Below are 27,148 nucleotides of genomic sequence, written 5' to 3'. Positions count from 1 at the left end.
TGGATTTGCCCCTTTGAGCTCTGTCTGACACAGGAAAGGACCAATTTTTTGTAGGCCAGTGTCTACTGAATCTTGGTGGCTGCACTTGTAAGAAGTCTTTTAGCTTTGTCTTCCATTTTCTTTAAAACCTCTTCTGCCTTAATACCAAACAGAGTATCATGCTGTAAAGGTGCATCTAGCAATTTAGCTTTAACATGATCAGACAAATTTTGTTCCTTTAGCCAGGCATACCTCCTAATCACAGATCCAGTAACTGTGGCCCTGCAGGAGTCCTCTAAGGAAGCAAAACCACATTGCAAAGTATGCTTTTCAACCTGTTCAGCTGCATGCAATAATTCCTGCAATTCTTTATTTTTTGCACATTCAGAAATCAACATCATTTTCTGTTTCAGCAATCCCATAACATGTTGTTGATACTTGAGCATATTAAATTGGCAGTTTAAGGCCCTAATTGCCAAGGTTGCAGATGTATAAACCTTTTTTCCCCAGCTATCCAGTGCCCTTGAATCTCTGTCAGAGGGGGTAGGATTTTTTTTTGCTGTTGAGGCCTTAACTCCCTTTGGACCCTGTGAAATAGTTTCAGGATCAGCAGCAGGGTTTCTAAACAAAAATTTATGTGAGTCAGGGACCCTGTATTATCTGTCAGGCTTGCTGGGAGCCGGAGGTAAAGAGTCAGGGGTCAAGCTCAACTCCGAAAACACATCATCCACAATGTCTAAAACAGGGGGTATAGCTAAAGGCCTCTGCTGAAGGAGAAGAAAGAAATCCCTGAGCCTCTTTTTTGATTCTGAGAAATCCTGACTCTCCCAGTGAAAATGCTCCCTCAAAGTATGCAAGGTTTCTCCAAATGAATAATCCTCAGGAGGTGATGCAGAAGGTATAGACTCCTCTGCATCTGAATCCTCATAGGGAGGAATAGATAATTCCTGATCAGAAGAGGAATCAGAAGAAATAGAAACCTGATCAGAAGATTCATAATCAGTGTCTTGCCTGGGCCTCTTAACTGGAGGGAGATGGGTACCCCAGATCAAGATTAATAAGGGTTTCAGCCATTTTGATAATTTGTTTTTTAGGCATAGAGGCCTGTGCACGTGGCTCATGTGTCTTTTTTTTAGTTTTAGAAGTTGCTTTTGTTTTTGGTTTTGCAGCTGTCTTCGGTTTGATATACAAATGTTGAGGCCTGAATACACCCTCAGAAGCCGGTGCCTGCCCAGAGGCTCCGGACCCATCCGAGGGAGATACATCCATCGGTCCAATACTTTGAGTATCTCGTGGCATGCCGGACTCCACATGGGTGTCGGTAGTGGCCTGTGACTCGAAAGTAATGGGTATCAGGGGATGCGAAAGCACCTCACTGAGTACCGGCGAACCAGCGACTGGCTTAGGAGAAGCTTTGTCGTCGGTTTTGGACCTCGACTGTCTTCCTCTGTCCTTTTCCTTGCATTTTGTATGTACTCCGGTAGTCGGATTGCTATCAAACGACATTTCTGGGTAGTTAAATCTGTTTCCAAAATACTTTGAGGCAAAAATATACCGACGCTTAATAGTGTGTTGGTTAAATCTAGCACAAAACCAACAGCCAAGCACATTGTGATCAGGGCCTATGCAAGGAATACAGTTTAAATGGAAATCCTTATGAGGTATTTGCTTCCCACAAGTAATACAATTATTAACTTTTTCTGACATCGGTATGGAGCAAGAAAAAAGTTTCCCCAACGGGGTACTTATCTTTAGTGAAGACTTCGGTTCTGAAACTCAAACTCGAATATTTCAGTAGTCGGCCGACCGGCACTTGCGAAATGCTTCTGCTTTGGGCACCGCACGGCAAGAAAGACTGAAGAAAATGGCGTTGGCTGCATGTCTTATACCCCTGACGACCTGACGTCATGGAAGAGGAGACAGCAACCGACGCAGGACCCAAGACTTTGGAATTCAGGCAGACTGGGGGCAACCTGCCAGCAGATTACCCAAATGTAATGGCTGCAACAGTGAAACACAAAGAACATCAGATGTAAATAGTAGGCATGTTTTAAGGAGTAGCAGAGAAAAAAAGAGATGCAAGATAGGAGAACAGAGTGACAGAAATAGAAGTTCGAAGGAAGTGAAAAGTGTAAGGGAAAGTCTGGTAGATGGATGAAAAAAGGTGAGGAGGTAATATGGAAGTTAATTGGTGAGTGTTAGGAGGGAAGAGATAGAGTAGATGTGTTGTAGGTCAGAAGAATATGTAATAGGAGAGGATTAGCTAGGGTTGAGAGAAAGGAGTATTGTTGAGAAGGTTGGTGAGTTTCAATTAGGTAGACAGGAAGAAGAGGGGTTTATAGGGGAAAGGGATGGACATTAGAGATGGATATAAATGTGGAGTATGTGGGGTGGGTAGGAATTGGTGGTGGGGTAAGGGAGCAAAGTGAAGCCCAAGAGTAGCAAGGGCTGAATGGAGCAGGGCTGCAGCGCTTAAAGGAAAAATCAGTAATGAGTGTAAAGGGGACAGTCAAGGTAAGGAAATATGGGAGGACTTTGATACAATTTGAGAGGAGGTGAAAAAAGGAGACAGAAACTGTTGATTAGAAAATTGTCTTGCAGCCAAACGGATAGCAGTAAAGGTAAAAGCTGGGAGAAAATGAGACAGAAAAAATCAGAAAGGGTAAAGGAGGAAAGAGAAATGGAGTAAAAGGTACGAGTCAGGTCTGCTGAAGGTTCTGCTGGAGATTTAAACAGGAGTTTTGATTCAGGGAGAAAGTTTCTATTCAATATAACACAACAATCAGTGGGTGCAGCATATTTCCTATTTCTACAATTGATGTGTTGGGGCTATGGGAGTGCAGATATGATTTATCCCTTAGCAGTGTGCATCCGGAGAAGGGTTTAACATACGATATAAGAAGAGTGGAGTGCAATAACACAGGTAGGCTGAGATAAATTATTCAGGCATACTTTAATAATGCTCAGTAAAGGGGTCCTGGAATTCAGATAGCTGGAAGGGTTCAGTTATTCAGGAAACTTTAATGTGACTCAGTCAGCCAGTGGTGAAATATTGGGATTAACAATGTTCAGTAAAGGGGTCCTGGAATTTGGGTAGCTGGAAGGGTTCAGTTATTCAGGCAGCATCAATGCGACTGTCACCAAATGGTGGAATATTGGGATTATAAAATATTCAAATTCCAGTTAGCATGCACAGTGCCAGGGATGGTTGGTGACCTAGCTCACAGAGGGGAGTGATGCCTTTAAATGTTAATTACACTGTACCTTGTACAATTTACTCAGCAGACAGTGTTCAGACCATTAATGGTTAATTGCATACACCTTCTGACTTTTGTAGTTACTTCTTCAGTCCCTTCAGAGTCCTTCTAAGCATTAATGAGATAAAGTTGGGGATATCCTCTACAGTTCTCTACTAGTTTTAATTTAGTAATCAAAATTCCAGTCTTTCTCAGTGACCTTTTTTCTTGTAAAGCCACATTTCACGTCTTTTCCTATATCTGATGGGACTGCTGCTTTATAGTTTCTAAGGAAGCTAATCTGGTGGTCCCCTGCCATAAACAAACTCTACAACAGAAGGAAGAAACTGTTGCAAAAGAGAGTAAAATCCCATGAGTGGGGGAGCTCCCTGGTCAGCCTCAGTAAGAAGCTGAGATCCCTTATAAGTTCCTCCAAAGCTAGCTACGAAAACAAAACCGCTACTGATTCTAAGGGCAACCACAAAGCATTATATAGCTATGTCAAGAATCTCAACGGCAACACCCAGATCTGCTCTGAGTTACAGCATAACAGCATGAAAATTACAGAACCAACTGCTATTGACAACATCTTGGCAGATAGGTTCAGTGCTAACTTTACCCCTCTCTCACCCCTTAAAGAGCCCATATCTATACAGGAAGAATGCAGAGTCCCTGTAATCACATCTATGCAGGTAAAAGCTGCACTCTCTAAAACCAAAAACACAGCATCCATGGGACAGGACAACATCCCAGGCTGTGTTTTACATGAACTTCAGAACAAACTGACTCCCCACCATGTTCAATCATAGTCTCACATCAGGCTTTGTGCCCACTGAATGGTGCACAGCAACAGTTATCCCACTCAACAAAGGGGGAGTCACCACTGATCCTGGGAACTATCGCCCCATTAGCCTGACGAGCCTGGTCTGCAAGGCTATGGAATGTATCATCATGGAACTCAAACAAAGACATTCGTAACCTCTAAACTCTGGACCCGACCCAGTTCGGATTTGTGAAAGGCAGATCATTCCTTCTGAACCTGATCGACTTCTTTGAGGAAGTCACCAAAGCCGTAGCCGAGGGTAAGGTGGTTCACACAGCCTATCTTGACCTCACCAAGCCTTTCGACATCATCCCCCATTCTGGAATTATAGCTAAACTCAATAAACTATGTATAAATCCCTACGCCACAAGATGGGTTGCCAATTGGCTCACTGACAGAACCCACACTGTAAAAGTTGCAGACTCCAAATCTAACTTCAAACCAGTGACAAGTGGAGTACCACAGGGTTCAGAGTCCTAGGACCGCTCCTGTTTGGTATCTACTTCTCTGAAGTACAGGCTAACACAGAAGGCCTCTGGCTAACGAAGTTCGCAGATGACTGCAAACTAGGAGCCATAGTTGAGTCCCCAAATGATGTGAACATCCTACGAGGGGCCTCACTGAGACAGGGGCCTCACTGAGACAGATGCCTGGTGTCAGAGGCATGGCCCCAAGCTCAATGTAAAAAAGTGCATTGTCATCCCCTTTGGTACAAACTCTGTACCCATGAACTACCACATAAACGTCAGCCTACTTAACGCTGAATGTGTGATGAGAGGCCTTGGGATCCAGGTGGACAGTAGTCTCTCTTTTGATAATCACATTGCCACAGTAGTCAGGAAATCCTTCGATGTTTCACACCTCATCACAAAAGGGTTCTCATCCAGGAAAAAAGAGATCATTGTTCCCCTCTACTCGGCACTCATTAGACCCATTATAGAGTACAACACCCCTTTTGGAATGTACCTCACAAGACAACTGCAGCAGCTGGAAAGGCCACAGAAGTACCTCAAAAAAGAGGATTATTGGCCTCAAACAGATGCCCTACACTGACAGTCTCAAAAAACTCCAGCTTTACTCTGTAGCATATCGCCTTCTCCGAGGAGATCTCTGCTTAACATATAAAGCTATGTTAAACCCAGAGCTGTTGGACATGCTACACCTAAAGAAATCCCAATCCCGCCGAGCTATGGACCTAAACGTTGTCACCACAATAAACAGGACATGCTGGTGGGATAGATTCCTGTCCCAGAGACTTCCTATACTCTGGAACAAGCTACCCATCTATGTAAAGCAAAGTTCCTCATTAGCACTCGTCAAGAAAAATCTTGATGAGTGGATGGGAAATAGGAAATACACCCCGGGGATCACTTCTGTGGCCCTGCTCGACAGGGGCACAGGAAATTAACTTTCTTGGGTGGTGTAAGCCAGGGTACCTTGTTGGCTAGGCTTACTTAGGCCCTTGGGCCGATAGCCTAGTACCTACATATGAACCTATTTATTGACTGATTTAGTAATGTTGCTGGTTGTCTTCCCAATTTTCTCCCATTTCCCAACATCAGTTATGTTAACTTTAAAGGTGTTTTAGAGCCATAAACATAAAAAATGTCCTGCTTTTCAGAAGGCAGCAGACTACCACCATCACTAACTTCCCAATGCACTTGCTATCCAAGGGAGTCTCCTCTAACTGAGACATTGAGTCATACATTACCCAGAGAAAGGCTTAGTGAAAGGAATGCTCTGTCCTAAGTACAACCACCATGTCATCACTAGGGAACTTGGACGACCATTCCACATAAGTATTCAGAGTGCAGATTTACTCTGGGCACTCAAATGTGTGACCGGTGTTGCTGACACTATGGCCTATACTCTTTAAGGTGTCTTCCAAGAGTGCACCTCTAGTACTCCTTTCATCATCAGCAGACAATGGGTACAAGCTTAAACTCTAACTACCCAAGGTGAAAGTGATGCTGCATCACTGTCAGGGTTAGCAGTAAGAGGATGCACCTGATGTCTAGCCTCAAGGTCCACCCTACCTCTTTGGGCTATTCCAGCACAGGCCTGGAAGTGCACAAGGGCCCTCTTACCAGTCTTGGTGTTGGCCAACTTTCAGACTGTAGCTTTTGCGCTTACAGCAATGCATTGTGTTGAACTCTACTCGCAAGCATCACAGACAGTGTGAGTGTAGGTTCTGGTTCATATCAATGTGAAAAGGTTACAACATTTAGTCTGTGAAATCTAGGTACTTTCCCATAAGAAATGTCATGACTGAGCTATGAACTATATGAGTGGCAGAAAAGAGGCACCTAACCCAACACATTACTGACACAGCAAGGCGTGATGGCAGGATCTCAGAAGTGGATCAAGAAAAATTCAGAAACACACTAATCTGGGACTATCAAAGGAGGAAATCTAGTTATCCACTAAAGGAGTCCTCCAAAGTCAGAGCTTTACTTTCATCAGCTTCATTACAATTTACCTGTCAGGTGCCCTTGGAGCAAAGCAAGATGTAGTGGAATGAATACACAATATGTTTTCGGCTCCAATTTCCTCAATCTTCTTCTCTACTGCTTGTAAGTCGGTGCGTAGCTCATCTCCTTCTAATTTATTCTCTATTACCACTGGTTCAAAGCCTATGTAATAAAATAAATGCACAATTAATACTAAAAGGTTGTCAAACATAATTAACTGATTTGGTTGTCAAACATAATTAACTGATTTTGTATGAAAAACATATAGATATACATTTGTGGCATTTAACATATACCTCCAAACAGTAAGCAAAAATAATGCATGCTGTAAAACCAGTAGTCCTCTCCACTAACCCCCCCCCCCAAAAAAAGATCAACAAAAACAAAATGCCTGCTTTTGTCACCTACTACTAGCCATGACAAATAGGACTTGCATGGCAATGGGAAAATAAAAGTCAAGAGTGCATTCTTTGATCAATTCTACAGAAGTAGAGTTTTACTGAAACTAAACAAATAAGATTAAACTGTTCCATCTGTATTTTGCATGCTTCCAATTTCCCTCCTGTGTTATTTCAGTGAATTTAGATTCTCCTGAATGCCTGTCTCTAAAGCTTGTAAACAAACAAAAGCTTAGCATTAGAAAGACAGAAAACAGTTGCAAGATACTAACAATAGCAACAGATCTTCAAGAAGAGGTCAGTGAAGTACTAAATCATTACTTGCATGTTTACTCATCTAATTTCCAAAACAGTTTCTCTTGCCACTAAATGCAGGAATGCAGGTAAGCATGACACATTCATCAAAATAATGTTGGCATGAACATTCTTTGGTTCTTCCATCCTAAAAGTCCTGAAAGGAAAGTGTGTTTGTGGTAAACAAATCTCGAGTGTTCAGACCAATAGAACAAATATGTAAAATGCATCATAGTGTTAAAGTAGCCTCACAAGTTTTCAAAAATGTCATAAATTACTAAGTACATGATAACCACGTACAAATATACTACAGTGGGAGGAAGGAAGCTTTACTTTAAAAATTATCTTTCTTTGAAGATGTGCTGCTACAGCAAGTACCTTGCGCAACATGGTTACCAAAATAGTAAAACATTACATTTGGGTAGAATCATTATCAGCACTTACTACTGAGAGGTAGGCAGTTGCATGTTCTCCTCCAGCTGTGCTCAAGCCCATCTTAATGTCTATGTTGATTAATGGACAGTAGTCCATATCATAATTTCTAAAACATCTTGGGCAGAACAATTGTGAAATATATCGCTGAAGGGTAGCTGCAATAGAGGAATGTGCTCTGAGGTGCCTTCTAAGACTTCTACAGGTTTATTGTACACAATAAAATGAAATACACTGGGTCAGCCTCTTAGAAAAAGTCTGAAAATGGGCCGTCTTTCCTTCTTTTTTTGAAGAAAAAGTTTATATGTTTAGCTTGGTGCTGGTGGACATTCAACATTTGTTGTAGATGCTTCCCATTCTTTCTCACAGCTTGCACAGAACACTGGAAGCACAAAAGATTGACTGAGAGACCGACAGAAAGAAAAAGTACAGTTGTGTACACTTACCATAAATGTAGATGTTAGAGTGTATTCACTGTTGCAGTCATTACATTTGGGTAATACTGCTGGCAGGTTGCCCTCAGCCGGCCTGAATTCCAAAATCTTGGGTCCTGTGTTGGCTGCTGTCGCCCCTTCCCTGACGTCAGGTCATCAGGGGTATAAAAAAGGCAGCCAATGCCATTTTCTTCAGTTTTTCTTGCCCCAGATGTCAGGTGCCCCAAAAAGGGTAGCCAAACTTTATATATATATATTCAGAAATACACCAATATAAATTTTTACCTTCATCTATAAGCAAATACACAAAATAGGTAGCATAAATCAGAGAAGGAAAGATAAGATCCAAAAGAAAAAAGGGGGGAGGAGGGTTGGTAACCTGGACTGCAACAGTGAATACACTCGAACATCTACATTTATGGTTAAGTGCAAAAACTGTACTATGTTCTTGTATTTCACTGTTGCAGTCATTACATTTGGGTAGAGTCCAAAAGCTATGGTTGGGAGGCTAGAACTAAACAGCAGTAGGAGCGGCTATGAGGCCCTGCAGAACTACAGTGGCAAAGCCTGCCCTGGATTTAGAGTAGAGTGGCAGATGATAATGCTTTGTAAAGGTGTGCACTGAACTCCAAGTAGCCGCCTCTAAAATGTCTCTGGTTGGTACTCCCCTGAGAAAGGCGGCTGAGGTGGCTGCAGCTCTGGTGGAATGATGCCTAATGCCCTTGGGCACTGGCTTGCCATGGTGTAAGTAGCAGAAACGGATGCAGTGGCCTAACCACTTAGAAACAGTCTGGTTTGAGATAGGCTTTCCTTGTGATCCTGCAGCATATGCCACTAGTAATTGCTCTGTCTTCCTGAAAGCTTTTGTTCTGTCCAAGTAGAATCTAAACTGTCTGTGTACGTCCAAAGAATGCAGAATTCTCTCCCCCTTGTTCTGTGGATTTGGGTAAAAGGTTGGCAGATGGATGGCTTGGTTAAGAGCCACACTGGAAACTACTTTAGGCATAAATGTTGGGTTTGTCCTCAGGGAGACCCTTGTCCAGATGAAAAATGATGAAATGTTCCACAGCCATGAGCGTCTGTAGCTCTGAAACTCGTCTTGCAGAAGTAATTGCTAAAAGGCACAGCTGTTTTCCAAGATAAAAACTTCATATCAGCAGTAGCAGCTGGCTCAAAAGGAGGCAGGGTGAGCTTTTCCAAGACATAGTTGAGGTCCCATGCAGGTATTGGTAGTCTCCTTGGGAGCCTCAAATTGTTGGCTCCCCTGAGGTACTGCCTTAGTAAATGGTGAGAAAAAAGTGGTGGCTCTGTATTGTAATGAGCCAAAATGGCAGAGGCATGAATTTTAATTGATGAAAAAGATAGGCCTTTGTTCAGCATCTCAGTTAAGTATTGCAAAATCTGAGGAATATTTGGTACCACTGTATCAGTTCCTTGTGCCTGGTTCCAGGCACATAATCTCTTCCATTTTTCCAGCATAAAACTTTCTAGTACTAGGCCTTCTGGCTTCCAGAATGACATCCATCACAGCTTTACCGAGAGGTGTTTTTTGTAAGACTACATTATCCACCATGCTGCCAAGTTTAACGTCCTGAGTTGGTTGTGCATGATCTGATTGTTTTGCTGGGACAGTAGTCGAGGTATTTGAGGTAAGGTCCAAGCTGTGTATAGAGATAAGTTCCGTAGTATTGGACACCAGTACTGGCATGGCCAATCTGGGGCAATCAGTATCATCTTTGGCTTCTTCTGTCTGACCTTTAGGAGCACCTTGGGGAGGAGAGGCAGTGGAGGAAAGGCATATACTGATAGGTTTTTCCAGCTGAAAGATAGGGCGTCCACTTTCCATGCTTGTCTGTGATAAGTCCTTGTGCAGAATCTTTTTAGTTGGTAATTGAGAGGGGAGGCAAATAGATCTATGTCCGGGCATCCCCCATTTCCTTGTTATCATGCTGAAGACTTGTGGATCCAGCTTCCACCCATGGGGATCCATGAGGTTTCTGCTTAGTTCGTCTGCCAGAGTATTTTCCTTTCCTGGCAGGAATTGTGCCTGCAGATATACTTGGTAAGTCAAAGCTGTGTCCCACAAGGTCATGGATAGTCTGCAAAGGGGATAAGAACGTGTGCCCCCTGCTTGTTTATATACCACATGGCCATGGTGTTGTCTGTCTTTATCAGTAGTTGTCCTGGATGAAGAAGTTCCTTGAAGGCTGTCAGGGCATTTTGAACAGCTAGCATCTCTTTTTGATTGATATGCAGATGCATTTGGTTTGAGGACCATGTGCCCTGAATGCATCTTCCTGCCATGTGGGCTCCCCAGGCATAGTCTGATGCATCCGTTGTTAGTGTCTGCCTGACTGGAGGTAGTGTGAATGGCTGTCCCTTGTTCTGGTGACAAGCCTTTGCCCACCATCGAAACTCCTGTTGCAGGCAGGGAATGAGAGTAATGACTGTTTCCAGGCTGTGGCAATGTTGAGTCCAAACACTTTTTAGGTACCACTGAAGTTTCCTCATATGCAGTCTTGCACATGGAATTAGTAGGGTGCAGGATGTCATTAAGCCCAAAGCCTGCAGAATTTTTCTTGCAGATATCTGGGCTTTTGTTGCCAACATTTTGAAATAGGTAGTCAGTTGCCTTTGTTTGTCTGGCGTGAGATAAGCCATCTGGGCAGTTGTATTCAAGCTTGCACCCAGGAATATTATCTCTTGAGAGGGTACTAGTTTTGATTTATTTTTGTTGACTGTGTACCCTAGGCATGTTAGAAGTCTTTTCACAATCGCCAGATGTTGAAGAAGAATGTCCTTGTTTTCTGCTTGAATGAGACAGTCGTCCAAGTAAGGATATATTTGTATTCCTCTTTGTCTGCAAAATGCAATTACTGGTGCCAGGCACTTTGTAAAGACCCTGGGCGCAGTAGATAAGCCAAAGGGCAGTGCAGAGAATTGGTAATGCATTGAACCAGCCTTGAATCTTAGGCATCTTCTGCATGATTTTCTGATTGGAACATGTAGGTATGCCTCTTTTAGGTCTAAAGTCACAAGCCAAGCATTCTTGCCCAGCATGGGCAGAAGCTGCTGCAAAGTCAACATTTTGAATTTTGGAAAATCCAGAAAAGTGTTCAGAATAGATAGGTCCAGTATCGGCCTCCAGGCCTTGTCCTTTCTGGGTACCAAGAACAGTTGAGTAAAATCCTTGTCCCTGCTCTTGCTCTGGTACTTGTTGAATGGCCCCCATGTCCATGAGGGATGAGACTTGTTTTTGTGCCTCTGCCCATTGATCTTTTGGCAGATCTGGCCAGCCGTTTGCCTTTGGCAAAGTATGGAAATGGAAGTTGTAGCCTTGTGACACTGTTTAGAACCCACTTGTCCTGGGTTACAATGTGCCAATTTTGAGCAAAAAGTGCAAATATTCCCCCTAAGGGTGTTGCCAGAAGATAAGTGCTTGGTGAAGGCAGGGGGAAGTCATTGGGACTGTTTTCTGTATGTTTGTGATCTATCTTCTCCAGCTTTTGAGGTAGAAGCACCCCATTGCTTGGGCCTATAAGAACCTTGCGCCTGGGATCTGCCCCTTTGAGGTCTGTCTGACACAGGAAAGAACCAATTTTTTTGTAGGCCAGTATCTACTAAACCTAGGTGGCTGTACTTGTAAAAAATATTTGACAGTTTGTATAGATTTAGCTTTGTCCTCCATTTTCTTTAACACCTCTTCTGCATTAACATCAAACAAAGAATCATGCTGTAAAGGTGCATCTAGTAATTTAACTTTAACATGATCAGGCAGATTTTGTTCCTTTAACCAAGCATGCCTCCTAATTACAGAACCCATAACTGCGGCCCTGCAGGAGGCCTCTAAAGAAGCAAAACCACATTGCAAAGTAGGTTTTCGAACTTGTTCTGCTGCATACAATAAATCCTGCATTTCCTTGTTTTCTGCACATTCAGAATTTAACATCATTTTCTGCTTAAGCAATCCCATGACATGTTGCCGATACTTAAGCATATGAAATTGACAGTTTAAGGCCCTTATAGTTGCAGATGTGTAAACCTTTTTTCTCCATCTATCCAATCCAGTGCCCTTGAATCTCTGTCAAAGGGGGTTGGGTTTTTTTGCAGTGGAAGCCTCAACTCCCTTTGGACCCTGTGAAATAGTTTCTGGGTCAGCAGCAGGGTTTTTAAAAAGAACTTTGTGTGAGTTAGGAACCCTGTAATATCTGTCAGGCTTAACAGGAGCTGGGTATAAGGAGTCAGGGGTCAGACTAGACTCCGAAAACACATCTACAATGTGTAACACAGGTGGAATAGCTACAGGCCTGTGCTGAGGTAGTAAAAGAAAATCCCTGAGCCTCTTTTTAGATTCTGAAAAATCTTGGCTCTCCCAGTGGAAATGCTCCCTCATAGTATGCAAGGTTTCCCCCAAAGGAATAGTCCTCAGGAGGAGATGCTGAAGGTATAGATTCTTCAGCATCAGACTCCTCGTAGGGGGGAAGAGAATATTCCTGATCAGAAGAAATAGAAACCTGATCTGAAGATTCATAGTCAGTGTCTTGCCTAGGCCTCTTATCAGGAGGGGGATGGGAACCCCTGATCAAGGTAATCAAATCCTTGGCCATTTTGAGCATCTGTTTTTTGGGCATAGAGGCCTGTCCACGGGGCTCTTGAGTTCATTTCCTTGCTTTAGAAGGTGCTTTAGTCTTTGCCTTTGAAGCGGAAGTCTTTTTAATGTAAAGATGTTTAGGTCTGAATACACCCTCAGAAGCTGGCACCTACTCAGTGGCTCCGGACCCATCTGAGGGATTAGCGTCCGAGGCTCCAATACCTTGAGTATCCAGTGGCATGGCCGACTCCACATGGGAGTGAGTAGCGGCCTGCGACTCTAAAGTAGCGGGTGTCAGGGGCTGCGAAAGCGCCTCACTGAGAAATGGCGAACCGGTGACTGGCTTAGAAGCTTTGTCGTTGGTTTTGGGCCACGGTTGTTTTTCTCCATCCTTTTCTTTGCGTTTTTTGTAAACTCCTGTAGTCGGATGGATATCAGACGACATTTCAGGATAATTAAACCGGCGTCCAAAAAAGTTTAAATCAAAATCATACCGACACTTAATAGTGCGTTGGTTAAATCTAGCACAAAACTGACAACCAGTAACATTGTGATCAGGGCCTAGGCAAGGAATACACTAAGAATGAAAATCCTTATGAGGTATTTGATTTCCACAAGAAATACAATTATTAACTTTTTCTGACATCGGTCTGGAGCAAGAAAAAAGTTTCCCCAATGGGGTACTTAGCTTTATTGAAGACTTCGGATCTGAAACCCAAACATGAAAATCTCAGTAGTCGGCCAACCGGCACTTGCGAACTGCTTCTGCTTCGGGCACCGCGCGGCAAGAAAGACTGAAGAAAATGGCGTCGGCTGCTACTTTTATACCCCTGACGACCTGACGTTAGGGAAGGGGCGACAGCAGCCGACGCAGGACCCAAGACTTTGGAATTTAGGCCGGCTGAGGGCAACCTGCCAGCAGGATTACCCAAATGTAATGACTGCAACAGTGAAATACGAAGAACATCAGAAATGACCAAGCAAGAATGAACAAATAATTTTTTCAGTGAAAATATTTCATTATGGAATAATGTGTTAAGCTGAGTTACAAATTAGGATGTGCAACACTGAACATTTTCTGCAACTAATAAAAAAATTTTCTATGACAGGAATTTTATGTCCACAAAATTAGCTTGTTCAAAGGGAGATAAAGTTAACACTTCGATCACAAAGATCAAATCAGGGGAAAGGCATGTCATTGGGTCTAAATGCAAAATACCTCTCAGAAAGCAGTTAACAGAAAGGTATGCTGCAGTCTAACAAAAATTGGAACACAAGCAGAAATACTCACTTTTGTCAGGTAATTAAGACAGACTGCACTAAGCAATCCAGCACACCTGAAGCTGGGCAGTGCAAGGTTCGAAACCTTTTGAAAATGCCCAAAAAACATTTCCTTTTGGGAAGATTACAATTTTCTACTAGTAGGCTTTCCAGCTTTATTTGGGAGGTTTGCTTTCCTGGAAAAGGAGTCAGTTTGGGGAATTAAAAAATACATTTTCATACTAAAAGGATCAAAAGCTTGAGAAACAGTATAGAACATTTTCACGTTAAAAGGGTCTTTTGTAGAGAGAGATTCCATGAGAGTGAGTATGTGGTGAATGGAAGAAAGACATATAATGGGACTATCTTCTACAGACATAAAAATGCATTAATCATCCATATTATTTTTTGATAAATAAAAAAAATAAATAAAAGTATAAAGCTGACTGTTGGAATGACTGGTGAAGACTCCACACTGCTGTACTGTTTTATTGGATTGTTTAAGAAAATAGTTTACATTTATGTGCCAAACTTATCTGTCAGCGGAGAGTCTCTCTCAAATGGTTCCACAGTCCAGAGAGATACAGCAGAAAATGGGAGGAGCTATCATATCAGAACAGTTCCCAAAAACAACTGGAAAGACAATGCAGTGTTTTATTAATATACCATTTTACTGCAGAATTTTCCATGTTGAGTTGAAGGAAACCTGGCAAAAAAGCTGTTAATGTTCTGTGAACTGCTGTAATTTCTTTCAGACTAATGTGAAAAAGAAGTTATGTACTCACCATAACGTTCCATGGTTGTTGTCCATGATCTCGCCTTCATTCTTGCTGGTTGGGTTCGGAACCAAGCATCGGTTCTGACTCGGCCATATACTAAAAGCGAGGTTACACTATATACCATGATGCCTAGCGGTTGTTCCCCAGATGTCGTTTGAGAAACTAAACACTAGACTATACCAACTCATGCAATAAGAACAAACTGTGACAGATGCATTACCGCTACTCTGAAAACAGGCATGAAGAAAGTCAGGAGCCTATAGCCAATTTATAAGTTCCTCTCGATCCTCTAGGAAGGGGGAAAGGAGGACGAGTCGCAAGAATGAAGGCGAGATCATGGACAACAAACATGGAACGTTATGGTGAGTACATAACTTCTTTTTATGTTATGTTGTTCTATCTCACCTTCATTCTTGCTGGTTGGGCCAGCGTCCCCAGCACCTTCTTCTTGGGTGGCTCAAGGGAATAAACTCTTCAGAACTGTGGATCCAAAAGAAGCCCTGTTCCGAGAGGCCACATCTACTTTGTAATGAGTGATAAAGGTATGAGGGTTGACCTATGTACCAGCTGCATAAAATGAGTCCAAAGGAAGTTTAGCTTGGAAGGCAGTAGAAGTAGCCATAGGTCTAGTTGAATGCCCTCTAACTTTTCTTGGCAACTGTTTGTTATGGAAGTTATACACATAGGTGATGGTATCTGTGAGCCGTTTTGATAAGGTGACTTTTGAGACTGCAACGCGTTTCTTGTTTTCTGAAAATAAAACAGAGTTGGTCAGATTTTTGAAATTCTTTGATCCTATGTATGTAAAAACGTAGTTGTCTATGAACGTCTAACTGCTGAAGTTTGTATTCTGCCTTGTTGCCATGATTAGGGAAAAAAAACAGGTAACTCAATAGACTGGTTCAAACTGGCCTCAGAACAAACTTTTGGTAGAAAGGAAGGATTCGTCCTGAGGGACACACTGTCTTTATGAAAGATCAAATAGGGAGGACTGATGGACAGAGTTTGCAGTTCTGAAACTTTTCTAGCGGAGGTAATTGCTGTTAAAAAGATAGTCTTCCATGATAAGAAAGTACAGTTGTGTACCTACTATAAATGTATAAGTTAGAGTGTATTCACTGTTGCAGTCATTACTCTTGGGTTATCCTGCTGGCGGGCTACCCTCAGTCGGCCAGAATTCCAAAGTCTAGGTCCGGCGTCGGTTGCTGTCGCCTCTTCCCTGACATCAGTGCGTCAGGGGTACAATAGATGCAGCCAATGCCATTTTCTTCAGTTTTTCTTGCCCCAGATGTCAGGTGCCCCAAATTGGTAGGCTGAAAAATATGCCAATAAGAAATGCATGCACAAAAATAACATTTCCTTCATCTACAAGCAAATACACCAAAAAGGTTGTATAGGATAGAGAAGTGCAGATAGGTCCCAGCAAAGAGAAGGGGGATGGTGGGTGGGTAACCTGGACTGCAACACTGAATACACTCGAACATCTACATTTATGGTAGGTACACAAGGTACAGTTTTGTACCTACCATAAATGTAGATGTTCGAGTGTTGACACTGCTGCAGTCATTACACTTGGGTTATCCTGCCGTCAGGCGATCCCGCAGTCGGTCAGAGTTCCAAAGTCTTGTTCCGGCGTCGGTTGCTGTCGCCTCCTCCCTGACGTCAGTGTGACAGGAGTATACAAGATGCAGCCAACGCCATTTTCTTCAGTTTTTCTTGCCCCAGATGTCAGGTTACCCAAATACGTAGGCAATTCAAATTGCTAGTAAATAATACAGAAGAAAAGTAAACAACCATTTTTAGTTACCAGCAAATACTCCCCATAGGTAATAAAGGGTAGATGCCCTAGGTAAGTAACAGAAAGTAAGAGGGGAAGGAGGGAGGGTAACCTGGACTGCAGCAGTGTCAACACTCGAACACCTACATTTATGGTAGGTACAAAACTGTACTATGTTCATCGTGTTCCACTGCTGCAGTCATTACACTTGGGTGGAATCCCAAAGCTGAGGTATGGAGGCTGGATCTATAAGGCATTAGGGGTGGCTATAAGGCCCTGCAGTACAGCAGTGGCGAAGCCAGCTCTGGATTTGGAGTATAAAGGCAAATGGTAATGTTTGGTGAAGGTATGCACAGAACTCCATGTTGCTGCTTCCAAAATATCCTTGGTAGGTGGTACTCTGAGTTAGGCAGTTGAAATGGCTGTTGACCTGGTGGAGTGAGATCTAATGCTGCTAGGTACAGGTTTCCCATGGTGGGTATAGCAGAAATGTATAGTGTCCTATCCATTTTGAAAAAGTCTGCTTTGAAATGGCTTTTCCCTGTGCTCCTGCAGCGTATGCTACCAATAATTGCTCAGATTTTCTGAAAGCTTTGGTTTTGTCCAAGTAGAAGCGTAACTGTCTGTGAATGTCCAAAGAATGTAGAAGTCTCTCCCCTTTGTTCTGTGGTTTCGGATAAAAAGTTGTCAAGTGAATAGTTTGGTTTAGAGATACACTTGATACCACCTTTGGCATAAACGTAGGGTTAGTTCTTAAAGACACCCTGTCCTTGTGGAAGATGAGGAAAGGTTCCACTGCCATTAGTGCCTGTAATTCTGAAACTCTTTGTGCTGATGTTATTGCCAGTAACAGAGCAGTTTTCCAAGAGATGTATTTTAATTCTGCTGTGTTAGCTGGCTCAAAAGGAGGTAGAGTTAATTTTTCCAAAACAAAGTTGAGGTCCCAAGCTGGTGTAGGTGCTCTACGGGGCGGTCTTATGTTTTTAGCCCCTCTGAGGTATGGTTTGAGCAAAGGATTTGAAAAAATTGGTGGATCCGTGTTGTAATGAGCAGAGATAGCGGAGGCGTGGATCTTGATGGATGAAAAAGAGAGGCCCTTGTCCAGCATCTCAGTTAAGTATTGCAGAATCTGAGGAATGTTTGGGACAAGAGGGTCAAGGCTGTGCACTTGGTTCCAGGCACAGAATCTCTTCTATTTATCCGAGTACGCCTTCCTGGTGCTAGGCCTTCTGGCCTCCAGAATGACATCCATAACAGCTTTGGAGAGAGGCATTGCTTGCTTGACTAGGGAATTTTCCATGCAGCTAGGTTTAAGGTCTTTAGCTGGCTGAGAAGAATCTGACTGTTGTGTTGTGTCAGCAACTCTGGGATTTGAGGCAAAATCCAGGGTGGTTCTTGTCCTAAGTTCTTTAAGATTGGGTACCAGTGCTGGTGTGGCCAGTCTGGTGCAATTAGTATCATTTTTGGCTCTTCCTGCCTGGCTTTTATGAGTACCTTTGGAAAGAGAGGTAAAGGAGGGAAAGCGTATACTTGTAGTTTTTTCCAGCTGAATGAGAGGGCATCCACTTTCCATGCTTGTGGATGGTAGCTCCTTTTGCAGAATTTCTGTAATTGGCAGTTCTTTGGGGAAGCAAACAGATCTATGTCCGGGCTCTACCATTTTTGTGTTATCATTCTGAATATTTGTGGATTCAGTTCCCATTCTTGTGCGTCCATAATGTTTCTGCTTAGGTCGTCTGCCAGTGTGTTTTTTCTCTCCTGGCAGGAATTGTGCTTGCAGATGAACTTGGTAGTTTAGAGCTGTGTTCCACAAGGTCATGGCTTGTCTGCAGAGGGGGTAGGAATGTGTGCCCCCTTGCTTATGTACCACATAACTGTGTTGTCTGTCTAGGAGTAATTGTCCTGGATGCAGTAGGTCCTTGAAAGCTATAATAGCATTTTGTACAGCTAGCATCTCTTTTTGACTGATGTGGAGATGTCTTTGCTCTGTGGGCCACTTGCCCTGGATACATTTTCCTGCCATGTGTGCTCCCCAGGCGTAATCCGATGCATCTGTTGTCAGTGTCTGCCTGGCTGTGGGTTGAGTAAAAGGCTGTCCCTTGTTGAGGTGATAAGCTTGTGCCCACCATCGAAACTCCTGTTGTAGGCAAGGAATTAGTGGTATAACTGTTTCCAAACTGACAGTGTTGAGACCATACGCTCTTTAGGTACCACTGTAGTTTCCTCATATGCAGTCTGGCATATGGAATTAGTAGTATGCAAGATGCCATGTAGCCCAAGGCCTGCAGAATTTTTCTTGCAGGGAGTTGGGTCTTTGTTGCCATTAATTCAAAATATTGAGTCAGTTGTCCTTGCTTGTCTGGCGTGAGATAAGCCATCTGGGCCGTTGTGTTCAAGCTGGCACCCAGGAATATTATCTGTTGTGAAGGCACTAGTTTTGATTTCTTTTCGTTTACTGTGTACCCCAGGCAACAACTTTTTTACGTACGCCAGATGTTTTAATAGAGTGTCCTTGCTCTCTGCTTGAATGAGGCAGTTGTCCAGGTATGGATAAATTTGAATTCCTGTTTGCCTGCAAAATGCAATTACTGGTGCCAGGCACTTTGTGAAGACCCTGGGCGCAGTAGATAAGCCAAAGGGCAGTGCAGAGAATTTATAGTGCATTGAACCAGCTAGAAATCTGAGGTATCTTCTGTAGTTTTGTCCGATAGGGACATGCAGGTATGCCTCTTTGAGGTCCAAAGTCACAAGCCAAGCTTTCTTGCCCAGCATGGGAAGAAGCAGCTGTAGTGTCAACATCTTGAATTTCAGAACATCCTGGTAAGTGTTTAGTGTAGAAAGGTCCAGAATGGGTCTCCAGGCTTTGTCCTTTATGGGAACCAGAAAGAGTCTTGAGTAAAATCCTTGTCCTTGTTCCTGTGGTGGCACCTTTTGAATAGCACTCATGTCCATGAGTGCTGTAATTTGTTTTTGAGCCTCTGCCCATTGATTTGGTGGCAGATTTGGCATTCCTTTTAGTCTTGGCAGGGTGTGAAAATGGAACCTGTAACCTTGATACACAATGCTGAGAAGCCATTTGTCTTTGGTGATGCAATGCCAGTTGTGATAGAAAAGTGCCAGTTTTCCTCCTAAGGGGGCTGTCAAGAGAGAACTGCTCGGCAGCTGTAGTGGAAAGTCATTGAGTCTGTTTTTTATAAGGTTGAGGCCTGTCTTCCCCTTCTATCTGGCCTGGTGTGCCCCATTGTCGAGGCCTGTAAGGGCCTTGTGTCTGACCTCTACCTCGGGGACGTCTGTACCTGCCCCTTTGAGGTCTATCTGTGACTGGAAAGGACCAATTCTTTGTTGGCCAATTTCTGCTAAACCGAGGAGGCTGAACCTGTAAGAAATCTTTCACCGTTTGTATACATTTTGCCTTATCCTCCATCTTCTTTAATACCTCCTCTGCCTTAACTCCAAACAGCACATCCCGCTACAAAGGTGCATCCAATAATTTGACCTTAACACGATCTGGTAGCGTATGTTCTTTTAACCAAGCATGCCTTCTAATGACAGAGCCTGTAACTGCTGCTCTACAGGAGGCCTCTAAGGAATCAAACCCACATTGCAAAGTATGTTTTCCCACTTGTTCAGCTGCATGCAATAAATCCTGCATTTCTTTTAAGTTAGAAGGATCTGAATCTGGAAGCATCTTTTGTTTCAACTGAGACATCAAAAATTGCTGATATTTTAGCATGTGAAACTGGCAATTCAAGCCTCTCATGGCTAAAGTTGCAGACGTATATACCTTCTTTCCCCATCTGTCTAATCCTCTGGAATCTCTGTCAGAGGGAACTGGGTTTTTTGCTGATGAGGCCTTAATCCCTTTGGGTCCCTGAGAAATAGTTTCAGGGTCAGCTTTAGGGCTTTTGTACAGAAATTTGTGAGAGTCAGGGACTCTAATATCCATCAGGTTTAACTGGGGCTGGGGGTAAGGAGTCAGGGTCCAAACTGGATTCAGTGTACACATCATCCACAATGTCTAAAACTGGCGGGATAGCAAGGGGTCTGTGTTGAGGCAATAAAAGGAAGTCTCTGAGCCTTTTCTTGGATTCGGAGTAATCCTGACCTTCCCAATGGAAATGCTCCCTCGTGGTATTTAAGGTCTCCCCAAAGGAGTAATCCTCAGGCGGAGAGGCTGATGGAATTGATTTCTCAGCATCAGAATCCTCATAAGGGGGTAAAGAATATCCTAGGTCCGAGAAAAAGTCTGAGGAAATGGACACCTGGTCAGAAGATTCATAGTCTGCATCCTGTCTGGGCCTTTTATCAGGAGGGGGATGGGACCCCCTGATCAGGGTGATTAGGTGCTCGGCCATTTTTAGCATTTGCTTCTTAGGCATGGAAGCCTGTCCTGGACAGAGTTGTCTGTTTCTTTGCTTTTAAGGGGGCTTAGACTTAGAGAGTTTAATGGTTAACTGGATAGGTCTGAAAACACCCTCTGTAACTGTGGATTGCTCAGCTACTTCGGTTCCCTCTGTAGGTTTAGGATCGGTAAGCTGAAGACCTAGTGCATCTGAAGGCCCAGCCAGCTCCATGTGGGAGTCGGAGGCGGTCTGTGGTTCAGTGGAAGCGGTCATCAGGGGCTGTGTAAGCGCCTCGCTGAAAACCGTTGAACTGGCGACCGGCCTAGAAGAGGCCTCGTCGTCAGTTTTGGGCCACGGATGCCTGTCTTTGTCCTTGCGTTTTTTATGCATTGCGGTCGTCTGAATTTCCGACGGCATGATGTAATTGAATTTTCTACCAAAATAATGTCGGGCAAAATCAAACCGACGTTTAATAGTGCACTTGTTAAACCTAGCACAAAACAGACAACCAGTGACGTCATGGTCAGGGCCTAGGCATGGAATATAATAGGAGTGGAAATCCTTATGAGGTATTTGCTTCCCACAAGAAATACAGTTATTAACTTTTACTGACATCGGTCTGAGGCAAGAAAAAGTTTCCCCAATGGGGTACTTAGCTCTTTTAGAAGACTTCGGTTTTGGATTCGGAAAGAAAATCTCAGGAGTCGGACGACCGGCACTTGCGAACTGCTTCTGCTTTGGGCACCACGTGGCAAGAAAGACTGAAGAAAATGGCGTCAGCTGCATCTTGTATACCCCTGCCGCACTGACGTCAGGGAGGAGGCAACAGCAACTGATGCCGGACCAAGACTTTGGAGCTCTGGCCGACTGCGGGACCGCCTGACGGCAGGATAACCCAAGTGTAATGACTTCAGCAGTGTAACACAATGAACATCTGTACTATGTTCATCGTGTTTCACTGTTGCAGTCATTACTCTTGGGTAGAATCCCAAAGCTGAAGATGGGTGGCTGGGCTAAATAGGATTAGGGGAGGCTATGAGGCCCTGCAGAACTGCAGTGGTGAAGCCTGTTCTGGACTTAGAGTAGAGAGGCAAGTGGTAGTGCTTTGTAAAGGTGTGCACTGCACTGAACTCCAAGTTGCAGCCTCTAAGATATATTTGGTTGGTACTCCTCGGAGGAAGACTGCTGAAGTGGCTGCTGCTCTGGTGGAATGAGGCCTAATGCCCTTAGGCACCGATTTACCATGTTGAAAATAGCAGAAACGGATGCAATGGCCTATCCATTTAGAAATAGTCTGTTTTGAGATAGCCTTTCCTTGTGATCCTGCAGCATATGACACTAAAAGTTGCTCAGTCTTTTTGAAAGCTTTAGTTCTGTCCAAGTAGAAGCGCAACTGCCTGTGTATGTCCAAAGAATGCAGAATTTTCTCACCCTTGTTCTGTGGATTTGGATAAAAGGTAGGCAAGTGAATGGTTTGGTTGAGGGCCACACTGGACACCACCTTAGGCATAAATGTAGGGTTTGTCTTCAGAGAAACCCTGTCTGGATGAAAAATGATGAAAGGTTCCACAGCCACGAGTGCTTGTAACTCCGAGACTCGCCTTGCAGAGGTTATTGCTAGGAGCAGAGCTGTTTTCCAGGATAAGAATTTTATATCTGCTGTTGATGCTGGCTCGAAAGGAGGCAGTGTGATTCCAAAACATAACTGAGGTCTCAGGACGGAATTGGTGCTCTCCTTGGAGGCCTAATGTTTTGGCCCCTCTGAGGTACTGCCTTATTAAAGGATGAGAAAAGATAGGTGGTTCCGTATTGTAATGGGCTGAAATGGCAGAGGCATGAATCTTAATTGATGAGAAAGAAAGGCCTTTGTTCAGCATCTCAGTTAGGTATTGTAAAATCTGAGGAATATTTGGTACAGACGTGTCAATGCCTTGTTCCTGGTTCCAAGCACAGAATCTCTTCCATTTTTCTGCATAAGATTTTCTGGTACTGGGCCTCCTGGCCTCCAAAATAACATCCATAACAGCTTTTGAAAGAGGAGTGTTCTGAATGGCTACATTATCCGCCAAATTTAAGGTCCCAAGTTGGCTGTGCAGGATCTGATTGTTTTGTTGGGTCAGCAAGTGAGAAGTTTGAGGCAATATCCATTCTGGAACTTGAGACAAGCTCTTTAGGATTGGGTACCAGTGCTGGCGTGGCCAGTCTGGTGCAATCAGCATCATTTTTGGCTTCTCTTGTCTGACCTTTAAGAGCACTCTGGGAAGGAGAGGCAGTGGGGGAAAAGTATATACTGTTAGATTTTTCCAGCTGATTGATAGGGCGTCCAATTTCCATGCTTGCTTGTGATAAATCCTTGTGCAAAATCTCTGCAATTGACAGTTGTGAGGGGAGGTAAATAGATCTATGTCTGGGCATCCCCATTTCCTTATTATCATGCTGAAGACTTGTGGATCCAGTTTCCATTCGTGGGGATCCATGAGGTTTCTGCTTAGTTGTCTGCCAGAGTATTTGTTTTTCTTGGCAGGAATTGTGCTTGCAGGTGAACCTGATAAGCCAATGCTGTGTCCCATAAGGTCATTGCTTGTCTGCAGAGAGGGTAGGAATGTGTACCTCCCTGCTTGTTTATGTACCACATGACCGTAGTGTTGGCTGTCTTTATCAGTAACTGTCCTGGATGAAGCAGGTCCTTGAAGACTGTCAGGGCATTTTGAACAGCTAGCATCTCTTTTTGATTGATGTGAAGATGCATCTGGTTTGCAGGCCATGTGCCCTGAATACATTTTCCTGCCATATGGGCCCCCCAGGCATAATCTGATGCATCCGTTGTGTCTGTCTGGCTGTGGATAAACTGAATGGCAGACCCTTGCTGTGGTGACAGGCTTCTGCCTACCATCGAAACTCCTGTTGTAGGCAGGGAATGAGTGCAATTACTGTCTCCAGGCTGTGGCAATGCTGGGTCCAAACACTTTTCAGATACCATTGTAGTTTCCTCATATGCAGTCTGGCATATGGAATTAGTAGAATGCAGGATGTCATGAAACCAAAGGCCTGCAGGATATTCCTTGCAGATAAGTGGGTTTTTGTTGCCAATTTCTTGAAGTAAGTAGTCAGTTGCTTTTGCTTGTCTGGCATGAGATAAGCCATCTGGGCAGTTGTATTTAAGCTTGCACCCAGGAATATTATCTCTTGAGAGGGCACTAGGTTTGATTTATTTTCGTTTACTGTGTACCCTAGGGCAATTAGTAATCTTTTTGCAAATGCCAGATGCTTTAGAAGAGTGTCTTTGTTCTCTGCTTGAATTAGGCAGTCATCCAAGTAGGGAAATATTTGAATCCCTTTTTGTCTGCAAAACGCAATTACTGGTGCCAGGCATTTTGTGAAGACCCTGGGTGCAGTAGATAAGCCAAAGGGCAGTGCAGAGAATTGGTAATGCATTGAGCCAGCTATGAATCTGAGGTATCGTCTGCAAGATTGTCTGATTGGGACATGCAGGTATGCCTCTTTTAGGTCCAAAGTTACGAGCCAAGCCCTCTTGCCCAGCATAGGCAGTAGCTGCTGTAGAGTCATCATCTTGAATTTTGGAACATCCAGAAAGGTATTTAGTATAGACAGGTCCAGTATTGGTCTCCAGGTTTTGTCCTTCCTGGGTACTAGGAAAAGTCTAGAGTAAAATCCTTGCCCCTGCTCTTGTTGTGGTACTTGCTGAATGGCCCTCATGTCCATGAGGGCTGTAATTTGCTTTTGTGCCCCTGCCCATTGATTGTGTGACAGGTCTGGCATGCCCTTTGACGTTGGTAGAGTGTGAAAATGGAACCTGTAGCCTTGGGAGACTATGTTCAGGACCCATTTGTCTTGGGTAACCATTTGCCAATTTGATGAGAAAAGTGCTAGTTTTCCTCCTAAGGGGGCTGTCAAAAGAAAAAGTACAGTTTTGTACCTACCATAAATGTAGATGTTCGAGGATTCCATTGCTGCAGTCCTTACTATTGGGTATAGTCCGCATCCAGTCGGCCCGAATACCAGAGTATAAGGCTGACGTCGGTCAGGGCGCATTAGACTGACGTCAGTACGTCAGGGTACTAATGCGCATGACCGGCGTCATATCCTCAGTCTTTTCTTGCCCCAGATGTCAGAAGACCCTAAAAAGACAAGGCCCAAAATACCTGCACCAAAACATGAACAATATATACAAAAATATAAGCATGTAAACTCACCTACACAACCACCCCTAAACACAGAGGGGAAGGAGGGAGGTAAATTGGACTGCAGCAATGGAATCCTCGAACATCTACATTTATGGTAGGTACAAAACTGTACTATGTTCTTCGCTTTCCATTGCTGCAGTCCTTACTATTGGGTAGAATCCCAAAGCAGAGGTAAGGGAGGCTGGCAAATCATAAAGAAGCAGGAGCTGACAACATGCCTTGCAAAACAGCTGTGGCAAAACCAGCCCTAGACTTAGAGTAGATAGGAAGGTGATAATGCTTAGAGAAAGTATGCACTGAACTCCAAGTAGCTGCTTCCAAAATATCCTTAGTTGCCACCCCGTAGAAATGCTGTTGAAGTGGCAGTAGCCCTAGTGGAATGAGGCCTAATCCCAGCTGGAATCTCCTTGCCATGATGGGAATAACAAAATGCAATGCAAAAGCCAATCCACCTAGAAATAGTTTGTTTTGACACAGGCTTGACCTCTGAACTCAAAGCAAAAGAAACAAACAACTGCTGAGACTGCCTAAAGTCCTTAGTCCTGCTTAAGTAATAACGCAATTGCCTGTGTACATCTAAAGTATGCAAAATCTTTTCCCCTTATTTTGGGGGTCTGCATAAAAGTAGGCAAATGAATAGTTTGGTTTAAAGCCACACTAGAAACCACCTTAGGCATAAAGGAAGGATTAGTGCGTAATGATACCCTATCCTTATGGAAAATCAAAAGGGCTCGACTGCCATAAGGGCCTGCAACTCAGACACCCTTCTTGCAGAAGTAATAGCCAACAAAAAGCAGTCTTCCATGACAAATATTTCAATTCAGCAGTAGCCGCAGGCTCAAAAGGTTGTAGAGTAAGTTTTTCCAACACAAAATTGAGATCCCAAGCAGGAGTAGGAGCTCTACGTGGGGGTCTTATATTCTTTGCCCCTCTAAGAAACTGCTTGAACAAAGGATGCGAAAACAATGGTGGGTCACAATCATAGTGAGCTGAGATTGCTGCAGCATGAATCTTAATGGAAGAGAAGGACAGACCCTTGTCCAGTAACTCAGTAAGATATTGAAGAGCCACACTCAAATTAGGCTCAGAAATCTCCAAATTCTTTGCTTTACTCCAAAATAAAAATCTCTTCCATTTATTTATGTACACTTTCCTTGTACTAGGTCTTCTAGCTTCCATAATCACATTTAAAACTTGTTGAGGAAGTTGAGACCTGCTGTGTTTCAACACAGAATATGCCAGGCTGTCAGATGAAGAGAGTGAAGCTTGACATTGAGCAGATGACCGTCCTTCTGGGATAACAGATGTGGAATCAAAGGTAAAGGCCATGGAGGCTTCTTTACCAGACTCCGTAGTAGTGGGTACCAGTGTTGCCGAGGCCAATCTGGAGCTATCAAAATCATCCTTGGCCTGTCCTGTCTGACCTTTAACAGTACCTTTGGAAGAAGAGGCAGAGGTGGAAAGGCATACACATGAAGGTTTGTCCAACTGAAAGACAGAGCATCCACTTTCCAAGCTGTGTGATGAAACCCCTTTGTGCAAAACTGTGGCAGCTGGTGGTTTAGTGGAGAAGCGAACAGATCTATGTCTGGAGTTCCCCATGACACTGTCAATTTCTGAAATACATGAAGATCCAGTTTCCACTCGTGGGGATCCATGATTTGTCTGCTTAACACATCTGCTAAGGAGTTCTGTGCTCCTGGCAGAAACCTTGCCTGAAGAGTTAGGTGCAAGCGTGGCAGTCTCCCATAAAATCATTGCTTGCCTGCATAGAGGATAAGAATGTGTTCCCCCTTGTTTGTTGATGTACCACATGACAGTTGTGTTGTCTGTTAGAATCAACACCTGCCCTGGAAGAAGCAACTCCTGGAAAGCCAGTAATGCGAACTGGACTGCTAACATCTCCTTCATGTTGATATGTAGATGCTGTAGTCTGGCAGGCCACTTGTCTTGTATCCACTTTCCATTTAGATGAGCTCCCCAAGCAATATCCGAGGCATCTGTCGTTAAAATCTGACTCGCCTCTGGCCGGGTCACAGAGAGTCCCTTGTTTAGGTGACATTCCTGAGCCCACCACAAAAATTCCCTTTGAAGGCAAGGTATTATTTGAATGACAGTGTCTAAAT

General features: G+C 43.6%; 1 protein-coding gene across 6 annotated transcripts in view; it reads right to left on the bottom strand.

Annotated features, from left to right (window-relative positions):
• The window catches only part of SEPSECS (Sep (O-phosphoserine) tRNA:Sec (selenocysteine) tRNA synthase), a 1,234,889-nt gene that overhangs the window by 655,178 nt on the left and 552,563 nt on the right, over nt 1-27,148 (bottom strand). For all 6 annotated transcript variants that reach the window (XM_044062171.1, XM_044062175.1, XM_044062174.1 and 3 more), the window contains one exon: nt 6,518-6,671. In XM_044062171.1, the coding sequence (XP_043918106.1) occupies nt 6,518-6,671 (154 nt within the window). The remainder of the gene's footprint in view (nt 1-6,517; nt 6,672-27,148) is intronic.

The sequence above is a fragment of the Protopterus annectens genome, chromosome 2.part1 (genome assembly GCF_019279795.1).
Source record: "Protopterus annectens isolate FY-2018-M chromosome 2.part1, PAN1.0, whole genome shotgun sequence".
NCBI classification, from domain to species: domain Eukaryota; kingdom Metazoa; phylum Chordata; order Ceratodontiformes; family Protopteridae; genus Protopterus; species Protopterus annectens.
This window is presented reverse-complemented; position numbering and strand designations above follow the sequence as displayed.